The sequence below is a fragment of the Bombina bombina genome, chromosome 10 (assembly GCF_027579735.1).
Source record: "Bombina bombina isolate aBomBom1 chromosome 10, aBomBom1.pri, whole genome shotgun sequence".
NCBI classification, from domain to species: domain Eukaryota; kingdom Metazoa; phylum Chordata; class Amphibia; order Anura; family Bombinatoridae; genus Bombina; species Bombina bombina.
Window position 1 is genome coordinate 18,565,958 of NC_069508.1, and position 12,024 is coordinate 18,577,981.

The following is a 12,024-nucleotide window of genomic DNA, read 5'->3' on the forward strand; positions in this document are numbered from 1 at the left end:
AGAACTGACCCTTCTCCTGTCTTTGTTTTGTTTCAGGTCTCAGAATTCGTCTGTTTAATTTTTCCCTCAAGTTACTCAGCTGCATGCTCTATATAGCTCGGGTACTACTAGATGAACGTCCTTCAGACAATGGATGGTAATGGTGCTTTGTATTACAACGGAAATGGTCACAACTTTACCAGTTTGCATAAACATTACAACATTCTCAAACATTACATTCTACAACAAATACATTAAGCTAAACTAGTTTCTCCAAGGCTCATACAAGGAACTGCACTCATCTACATTTAGTAGAGCTCCAGTTGTCCTGCATGTTGCAGGTTCGTCTGGTTTGTGAGCTCTGCCCCACTGTCCATCTTGGTGCACTCTCTTCTTTTAAATAATGCAGACCAAGAAACTATACCCCTGACTGCCTAGCCACACCCCCAATTATTCCTACAATGCTTACAGCTCACCTAGATACTGTTCCCACACCATTCTGCCCCCCCCCCAATCATCTTTAGGCCGCTGCTTCATAGCTGCTGAATACTCGCCAGAAACACGGGCCCACAAACTCTATACGGAGCTTGATAAATGGGCCTCAATGTGTTTCATTTCTCTTTAAACTGGATTTACTTTAACCCTTTTTGCAGGGGTTAAGACATTATGGGCTAGATTATAAGTGAAGCTCTATGTGGTGCTGAATACGCACATATTACAACTTAAAAGTAAATTGTTTCCGCACAAGCAAAACCTGACTTGCTCTAACTTCAGGATTTGGGATATAGCGACCATATTATCTTTATCTCCCAATAGACTACAATGTAGCACACGTTAAAAAACCCAAACCCATTGCTTGCGCACTAACCCGACACAGCGCTAAAGCCGAATGAAGTTATGAATAATTAACATTCCAATGTTCTTAACATAGAAGCATTACTTTTCATTTTTAAATATAAATGTGTATATGTACATATATATATATATATATATATGATTAATATTTTATAAAATGTATATCTATACATATATATCTATATGAATATATACAGTTATATATATACACAGATATATATATAGGAATATTTATGTAACATTGGATTGTAAAATATTTACAGTAAAAACACAATAAAACACATTATAAAAGATTAAATGTATTAAAAATGGTGTTTCAAGTTATAAAGTATTGAAGTGAAAAGGGTTCAAAAGTGTATATATATATATATATATATATATATATATATATATATATATATATATATATATATATATATTAAATGATGGCAGTGATAAAAGCACAATATCAAAAAACATCCTCCAATTCATAAAAGTGTAATAACAGAAATGATTACAGAGGCAATTAGCACATCTAGGCAAGTATCCCCGCTTGCCTTACATACTGTAACCAATGCCATCATTTAAATATTTTTTATTTTACTCAGGAATGAGCTTCACTTAGCAACAATCAAAAACCTATATTCTGCTAAAGAATTCTAATAAGAATGAACCAGCTGTTTTTTGTATTTGCTGCACTTACCCCATTAGGGGACTGCTGTGTTTTACACAGTATTAGAAGCAAAAAGCCTGAGATGTTGCATATCTAATTTGCATATCTTACCCAGAATCCTCTGGTACATTGGTTACAGTGTATACAGAGTACTTCTGGGTAAGGCAAGCGGGGATACTTGCCTAGATGTGCTAATTGCCTATGCAATAATTTCTGTTATATATATACACACACACACACATGTTTATATATGTGTTTAGATGTGTATAAATGTATGTATATACATATATAAATACACATGTATATCCAGATATATACACACATATATATAGATATGGATATATATATATATATATATATATATATATATATATATATATATATATATATATATATATATATATATATATATATACAGGGAGTGCAGAATTATTAGGCAAGTTGTATTTTTGAGGATTAATTTTATTATTGAACAACAACCATGTTCTCAATGAACCCAAAAAAACTCATTAATATCAAAGCTGAATAGTTTTGGAAGTAGTTTTTAGTTTGTTTTTAGTTATAGCTATTTTAGGGGGATATCTGTGTGTGCAGGTGACTATTACTGTGCATAATTATTAGGCAACTTAACAAAAAACAAATATATACCCATTTCAATTATTTATTTTTACCAGTGAAACCAATATAACATCTCAACATTCACAAATATACATTTCTGACATTCAAAAACAAAACAAAAACAAATCAGTGACCAATATAGCCACCTTTCTTTGCAAGGACACTCAAAAGCCTGCCATCCATGGATTCTGTCAGTGTTTTGATCTGTTCACCATCAACATTGTGTGCAGCAGCAACCACAGCCTCCCAGACACTGTTCAGAGAGGTGTACTGTTTTCCCTCCTTGTAAATCTCACATTTGATGATGGACCACAGGTTCTCAATGGGGTTCAGATCAGGTGAACAAGGAGGCCATGTCATTAGATTTTCTTCTTTTATACCCTTTCTTGCCAGCCACGCTGTGGAGTACTTGGACGCGTGTGATGGAGCATTGTCCTGCATGAAAATCATGTTTTTCTTGAAGGATGCAGACTTCTTCCTGTACCACTGCTTGAAGAAGGTGTCTTCCAGAAACTGGCAGTAGGACTGGGAGTTGAGCTTGACTCCATCCTCAACCCGAAAAGGCCCCACAAGCTCATCTTTGATGATACCAGCCCAAACCAGTACTCCACCTCCACCTTGCTGGCTTCTGAGTCGGACTGGAGCTCTCTGCCCTTTACCAATCCAGCCACGGGCCCATCCATCTGGCCCATCAAGACTCACTCTCATTTCATCAGTCCATAAAACCTTAGAAAAATCAGTCTTGAGATATTTCTTGGCCCAGTCTTGACGTTTCAGCTTGTGTGTCTTGTTCAGTGGTGGTCGTCTTTCAGCCTTTCTTACCTTGGCCATGTCTCTGAGTATTGCAAAAATAAAGAAAAATGTTGCCCTGCGCTAAGGAAAAGGCACCAATAGACCAAGGGAAAAAATGGAGACCCCTATCTCCACAACCAAAAACAGAAAATTTGTATTTTGAAAATCGTGTCCCAGATGGAACCAGATATTTCAAAAGACCTTGGCGCTGCAAAACACTGCAGCTGAAACTAGTGATTGGATAAACCGTGACAATAGTCAAATGTTTAAAATATGAAACCTTTGGCCTTGAGATAACTTCAGTAATGAGATAACTTATTTTAAAAGAATACAATGTGAATTTATTTATACAATATTAAACATTATTAAACATAAATTAAAAAAGCTGATCAGCAAAAGAGCAACAATAATTGTAGCAATTAAATAGTAAGAATATAGCAATCAAACTAACTTGACACAATATAGCAACGCACAATATGGCACTATAGCAAATGTCAGTGTAGCATCAAAAAATCACAAAACAACCCTAGAGCTGATATGCGAAACAAATGTTGAAGGTCCAGAAAGAAGAGTGAACGGTCGAAATCCCCAGCTGATTCCTTGAGAAGCAGAGTGAGGCTGGAACGACAAACAGATCCAAATCATACACAAGCAGAGAACCAGACAAAAGGTGTTCACTTTTACTTACACCGTGTCTTGGTTGCTGCTGCGCCGATGGATCCCTTTTAGCAAGCTGTAGCAGAGCCGGATAAGCCTTTGGAACAATACCGGATTTTTCAAAGATACTCCGCTGAAAGCTGCAGTTAACACAGAAGCCGGTCTGTGTAGGTAATGTTACGTCAGGTGGCGTGGAGTGGGAGGAGCAACGCGTTTCAGCCCGGTCAGGGCCTTTGTCTGGTTCTCTGCTTGTGTATGATTTGGATCTGCGTTGCTATATTGTGTCAAGTTAGTTTGATTGCTATATTCTTACTATTTAATTGCTACAATTATTGTTGCTCTTTTGCTGATCAGCTTTTTTAATTTATGTTTAATAATGTTTAATATTGTATAAATAAATTCACATTGTATTCTTTTAAAATAAGTTATCTCATTACTGAAGTTATCTCATTACTGAGGCCAAAGGTTTCATATTTTAAACATTTGACTATTGTCACGGTTTATCCAATCACTAGTTTCAGCTGCAGTGTTTTGCAGCGCCAAGGTCTTTTGAAATATCTGGTTCCATCTGGGACACGATTTTCAAAATACAAATTTTCTGCTCTGAGTATTGCACACCTTGTGCTTTTGGGCACTCCAGTGATGTTGCAGCTCTGAAATATGGCCAAACTGGTGGCAAGTGGCATCTTGGCAGCTGCACGCTTGACTTTTCTCAGTTCATGGGCAGTTATTTTGCGCCTTGGTTTTTCCACACACTTCTTGCGACCCTGTTGACTATTTTGAATGAAACGCTTGATTGTTCGATGATCACGCTTCAGAAGCTTTGCAATTTTAAGAGTGCTGCATCCCTCTGCAAGATATCTCACTATTTTTGACTTTTCTGAGCCTGTCAAGTCCTTCTTTTGACCCATTTTGCCAAAGGAAAGGAAGTTGCCTAATAATTATGCACACCTGATATAGGGTGTTGATGTCATTAGACCACACCCCTTCTCATTACAGAGATGCACATCACCTAATATGCTTAATTGGTAGTAGGCTTTCGAGCCTATACAGCTTGGAGTAAGACAACATGCATAAAGAGGATGATGTGGTCAAAATACTCATTTGCCTAATAATTCTGCACTCCCTGTATATATACTTTATAGCCCTTGTCATATACCATATACCTTTAAATCCTTATAAAAATGTATTAATACTTATGAATAACTGTATTTTAATTTTTTTATGTTCTGTTTGGTGCACATTTATGTGAGGTCTTCACTCTCACAAACCCGTTGAGCGCTAATTTAGTTTGCGCTTGAGCGAACGTGTTTACTTTCACCAGCAAGTAAGCACGGGTGCCACTTGTAATCTAGCCCCTAAACAAATGACTCAATAATATGTTTTAATCAATATAAACATTGATACTTAATTTTATTGCCGTGCTGTCACATTTAGGAACAGATTACAAGTGGCGCTCTAACAGTTACATGCGCGTATTACAGTTGAAAGTAAGCGCGATCTCTTGAGTGCAATTAAATTTAACGTGTGTCGGGATAGTGGAACTTCAGAGCTCTGGTTTACTGTCTCACAAAACATTAAAGTGTCACAAAACTCATAACAAATACATTTACAAGTACATTTACTCTCATAAAAACACTGGCTAATAACAATTATATAATATATATATATGTGTTTATATGTGTGTATATTTGTATTTATATTTGTATGTATGTATTTATGTCTTTACATGTGTATATATGTATTTGCAGACATATAAATATATATATATATATATACATACACGTAAAGACATAAATACATATGTACACATGTATAGACATATAGATAAGTGTATTGGATCCCTTTGCAGTCAAGTAGATGAAAACATGTAAAAGCATATTTATGCAATATATATATATATATAGTACCAAAACACCATCATATATATAAATATGTATTTTAGAATAAATATAACATATTCTGCTATGTGAAGAACATTGGAATGTAAGATATTCATATTTTCATGTCAGATTAGCGCACTTTATTTATTTATTTATTATCGGTTATTTGTAGAGCGCCAACAGATTCCGCAGCGCTAACTTGAGAATTTGCAATTGGGTTTGTGCACGAGTTGGGTGTTAGTTTTCTTTTCCCCACTTTCTTGCTCCATTGACTTCTATGGTATATATTAAAGCGGCCACAATATTCTAACTTCAGCTTTTAGTGCACATTGGGTTAGCACACAAGCAAAAACGTTTTACTTTTAACTTGTAATACAAGCACTACCCGATGCACACAAAAAGCTTACTTCTTTTACAAATAGCTCTTTTATTCTATCATTTAAAAATAACTGATTTTTCAAGTTAAAAACACCACCTATTGTAAAATGTTCAACGCTGCTTTATCAATAAGAGACATCAGCAGAAATCAATTTCCTAGTGGGTGGTGAAATGAGATCTGAGCCCATATGAAAGGCTGCTCATGCAATAGCTTTGAAAACAATTTACTTTTATCAGAATCTTGTCTGAATATATTGTCACTTAATATGCTGTACCAAGACAATTTAAATAATAACTAAATAGTCTATTTCCTTCTTTTTTTTTATAGGATTTCAATAATATGGGTGAAAAGGAGTCTACCCCTATGGGGGCTTCAGGTAATATTTAACTTTATTTTGTCTTTTTTCAGTGGGCGTTGTATCTGATGTGTGGAGAAATATTTAAAAAAAGGGAAAATCAGTTTTAATATTTAAAATGTTAGCCCCTTTTGTTAAATATTTACGTAAGGGTAATTTACACAGATTAAATACCAATGTGCGGCCCTGCACTAATAAAAATAGAATATTCCAATCTCTCAGGAACTGATGCAAACAATGATCTCTTCAACTTCTGAATGTTTTCAAATAGATCTCGCAAAAGGACCAAAACTGGACTAAATACAGATTTAATACAGGACAATTATGCACCTGGTATACAATAATAAAGTAATACTTGGTATACAATAATAAAGTAATACTTGGTATACAATAATAAAGTAATACTTGGTATACAATAATAAATTAATACTTGGTATACAATAATAAAGTAATACTTGTTATACAATAATAAAGTAATACTTGTTATACAATAATAAAGTAATACTTGGTATACAATAATAAAGTAATACTTGGTATACAATAATAAAGTAATACTTGGTATACAATAATAAAGTAATACTTGTTATACAATAATAAAGTAATACTTGGTATACAATAATAAAGTAATACTTGGTATACAATAATAAAGTAATATTTGGTATACAATAATAAAGTAATACTTGGTATACAATAATAAAGTAATACTTGTTATACAATAATAAAGTAATACTTGGTATACAATAATAAAGTAATACTTGGTATACAATAATAAAGTAATACTTGGTATACAATAAAAAAAGTAATTTCAGAATACAATAAGCTATAAGCTGATTGAAATGATTACCGCTGTGTTCGTGATTTTCTTTTCTTTGCACTTATTCAACACCTGTGCTGGATATCACTTGCTTGTTTTACAAGTTTGGTGATTTGATAGAAAGGCACATGGGAGAGGCTATTTTTTCCCCTTTTGGTTGATTATTTAAAGTAACTTTGTAGTTATAAGTATTTAAGCTGTAATTATGATGGTCACTAACACTATTTATTTATAAAATATTTTACCAGGAAGGATACATTGAGATTTCTCTCTTTTTCAAGTACGTCCTGGGTCCACAAAACATTGCATTGATACAATAGGGTACAATAAAATACAAAACAATATTAATACACAATATATGCAAAATTTAACATAGAACAGGTAGGAAATATATAATTAACCATGACAGGTGCATTCTGTTTTGAGATATGTAGAGAGGGATATCTTAAAGGATTTTAGGCTTGGGGAAGGTTTGAAAGTGTGCGGGAGGTCGTTCCATAACTGTGGCGCTCTGTAGGAAAAGGAGGATCGAGCTGCTTTCTTTTTGTATTGAGGCAAACTAAATAATGTGCTGGTATTGGATCGGAGGTTAAAGGAGGTGGGAATAGCCGGGGAGAGCATTCTGCTCAGGTAGGGTGGGAGCTTCCCAGAAAAGCTCTTAAACACAAGGCAGGAAAGATGGAGGGTGCGTCTGGATTCCAGCGACAGCCAGTTTAGTTCTTTTAGCATGTCACAATGGTGGGTCCTGTAGTTACATTGTAGCACAAAGCGGCAGAACGAGTTATACAATGTATTAAGTTTATTAAGGTGAGTTTGCGGTGCAGGTGTATATACTACGTCCCCATAATCCATGATTGGCATCAGCATTTGCTGTACAATCTTTTCCTTTACTGTAGGACTTAGGCAGGATTTGTTTCTGTACAGGGCACCTAGTTTTGGATAGAGTTTAGATGCAAGTTTTTCTATGTGGAGGCCAAAAGATAGATTGGGGTCTAACAACATACCCAAGTATTTGAAAGAGTGGACTGCATTGTGTGCAATTTGATTTTGTTTTGATGTGTAGATGAAAATTTTGTAGTTTTTGTAATTTAGGTACCGTTCCAAAGATCATTGTGACAGTTTTGTCAGTGTTTAGGAAGAGTTTGTTTTTTGAGATCCACTTTTCTACCTCTGTGAACTGGTCTTGGAGCACTGCCTCAAGTTGCGGTAAATCAGATTTGCTTGCATGGATTACCATGTCATCTGCGTACATGTGTACAGTTGAGGATTTGCAGACATTTGGCAAATCATTTATAAATAATGTGAATAGTAGGGGACCGAGAATGGAACCTTGGGGAACACCACACGTGACTGGGAGAGGGAGGGAGTCGCTGGCAGAAATGGAGACATACTGTAATCAATCTGATACATATGATCGAAACCAGGTTAGCGGACGATCACCAATACCTGAGTTTTTTAGTTTGAGCAGTAGTATGTTGTGGTCTACTGTGTCTAAGGCCTTTGCAAAATCAAGGAAAATAGCTCCAGTTAGGTCTCCTTGTTCCAAGCCAGTTTGGATGTTGTTGCAAACTTTTAAGAGGGCAGATGTAGTGGAGTGGTTCAGGCAAAAACCTGATTGATCAGGGGTCAGATAGTTAGATTGTTGGTAATACTCACATAGTTGTGTATGGACGCACTTTTCTAAGATTTTTGACAATACTGGGAGCAATGATATTGGGCGATAATTAGAAACCAAGGTTATCTCACCACTTTTATGGATAGGCACTACTCTTGCAGTCTTCCAAAGTTTGGGTATGTATACGGACACCAAGGATTCGTTAATTAGGGTTGTGACAGGTTTAGCAATTGCCGGCACACTAAGCTTAAACAGCATTGCTGGGGTTTGATCAGGTCCAGACTGGTTTTTAATTTTTAGATTATTAAGTTGTTTCTTAATGACATTGATGGGTACAGGTCTAAAATTGAATTTCTCTATATTGGGTCTTTGCAAATTTAGTGGGGCCTGATCCACATTTGTAGCTTCAAGATGCGTGTCATTTATTAGTTTGTCAATCAGGGTAGTGGAACATCTGACAAAATAATTGTTAAAGGCATTTGCTACTTCTAAGGGAAGTTGCAGAGTTTGGTTGTCATCTTTGACAGTGAAGGGTTGGGAGTGGATTGGGGGAGTGTGTAAGTTATTTATGACTTTCCAAAACTTTCTAGGGCTTGATATGTTATTGTTCAGATTTTCACAGAAATATTGGGCCTTGGCTAATTTTGTTTGTTTAGTGCATATATTTCGCCATTTTCTATATACACAGTGATCATTCATAGAGCCAGCATGCTTGAACTTTGACCGCAATGAATCCCGAAACTGGTACATTTGAATGAAGTCATCTGATATCTTATATAAAATGTAATACTTATACTTCTGAAGGACTTATCAAGTGTATAGACTGCTCAAGAGATAAGTAGAGAAACAAAACTTCTGAAACAAGTGCTGTTGTAGCACGAAACGTGTAGTCCTGTCATGTTTGCTTGGCCATACTCTTATTATTACTTGTTTATGCATTCTTGTTTTACTGAGTTTGCAATAAGGGCAATATATTTTAAGAAGGAGTCTATTTTTGAATATTTGATGGGCAGAAGTTTTGCTACTTTACTAGTTTCCAGAATTCCACCGACAAGGGCGAACTTCCTGCGGATCTACTCAGCTGCTGAGGTTTGTCTACTCTAAAGAACATTAAAAAATTCAGGGAAGAGAAGGAGGCTTGCCAAGCGCACTAGGTTTGTTTTGTTTTTTATTTTAGGAGCTAGACCACCTTATTGCAATGTTAAATTCACAGGTTCAAAGCACATCCTCAGCAGTAAATATTTATTTTTCCTTTTTTTTTTATTTTTATTTTAAAATACACTTGCAGCTAAGGAAACATATTTGTTTCTGTTGTTTAAACACACACACACATATATATATAACGCTTATTAAAAGTTTTCTTTTGAATTAAAGACCAGTGAGTGCCTTCCTTCACCGTGTATATCTAACTGCTGGCACCCTGGCATCAAGATTTGTAAGTGAGAGTGCTCTCTATCTATCTATATATATATATATATATATATATATATATATATATATATATATATATATATATATATATATATATATATATATATATATATATATATATATAAATATGCACACACACATAAACACACACACATGTACACACATATATATATACACACACACAAACACATAAATAGACACACACATAAATAGACACAGCCGACAGACATTTGGCCGACAGACATTTGGCAGACGGACATTTGGCTGACGAATAATAGTCCGACACACAGGTGGCTGTCGGATAACAGTCCGGCCACGTGGTCTCACTCAGATATCAACGGTGAACACGAGCAAAGCTCTCTTTCTATACTGTAGCGTGCTTGGGATAGTCTGAAAAAGGACACTGTCACCTGCCACTTCTCACAACGGGGACAGTTTGTTCTCATTGAGGGAGAGGTATCTTTTTGGATATCAGTGTCTTGATTTGTTGTGGAACCTTAATGGTGTTTCCTGACATGCTTTAACATACTTCATATGTTTGAGGTTGTCTAGTGTGAGTTTGAATTTGTGTGCGCTAATAAATTTTACAAAGTGTTTTTAAACTACTACACTCAGAGAAGTCTACACATGCATACATACAAACACAATTTCACACACACACACACACAAATATATATACAGACATATACATACAAACACATGCTCTCACACACACATAAATATATATACAGACATATACATACACACACATACATACACACACATACATACACACACATACATACAAATACATGCTCACACGCACACATACATACACGCACATACATACACGCACATACATACACACACATACATACACACACATACATACACACACATACATACAAATACATGCTCACACGCACACATACATACACGCACATACATACACACACATACATACACACACATACATACACACACATACATACACATACATACACACACATACATACAAATACATGCTCACACGCACACATACATACACGCACATACATACACACACATACATACACACACATACATACACACACACACATACATACACACACATACATACACACACATACATACACACACATACATACAAATACATGCTCACACGCACACATACATGTACACACACACATACACATACTTACACGCACATACATATACACACATTCTCACACACACAAACATACATGTACTCTCACACACACACACACACACACACATACATACAAACACATGAGCACACGCACACACACACAAACAAACAAATATATTTGGCAGTGGGTTACAATATAAATTCAATTATATGGAAATGAAAATTCTCATTCTTGCCAGAGATAATACATTTTCAAATTAAAATCAATTTAGACAGTTGTTATAGAAACTCCAATCAGGTGAAGGTGCAAAATGCTTTTGACTGACAGACATCTCCTCTGATGTTGTAAAAAAGTCACGATGCATGAAATTAAACTGGGTTTCCTAATCTAAAGTCAGTCACCATGTACCATTCCTTCTGTATCTATGAACCACCTTATTATTGCTCAGTACTGACACTTTAATGCAGGGGTCTCTGTGATTAGCCGGGGTTGCATTAATTAAAGGGACAGTATACACCAATTTTCATATAACTGCATGTAATAGACACTACTATAAAGAAGAATATGCACATATACTAAATCCAGTATAAAACCTTTAAAAACTTACTTAGAAGCTTCCAGTTTAGCTCTGTTAAAAAGGTAGCTGGTACAACAACTGCAAGTGGGAAATAGCAGACACTCCCCCTCCCACTTCCTTTCCACATGAAAAGACTCTTTCTACAAACAAGAGCAAGCTGGAGTAGGTATACATCAGTATTCTCCTAAAAGTTTGGGGCTTGGTTAGGAGTCTAAAAATCAGAGCAATAAGGCTCACTATTTTCTATAATATGTCCTTGCTAACTGCATGCACAATAGATTTTGGCA

General features: G+C 35.5%; 1 protein-coding gene across 3 annotated transcripts in view; it reads left to right on the plus strand.

Moving 5' to 3' along the window:
• The window catches only part of KCNT2 (potassium sodium-activated channel subfamily T member 2), a 701,340-nt gene that overhangs the window by 283,186 nt on the left and 406,130 nt on the right, over positions 1–12,024 (plus strand). For all 3 annotated transcript variants that reach the window (XM_053693834.1, XM_053693835.1, XM_053693836.1), the window contains exons 3-4: positions 37–136; positions 6,143–6,191. In XM_053693834.1, the coding sequence (XP_053549809.1) occupies positions 37–136; positions 6,143–6,191 (149 nt within the window). The remainder of the gene's footprint in view (positions 1–36; positions 137–6,142; positions 6,192–12,024) is intronic.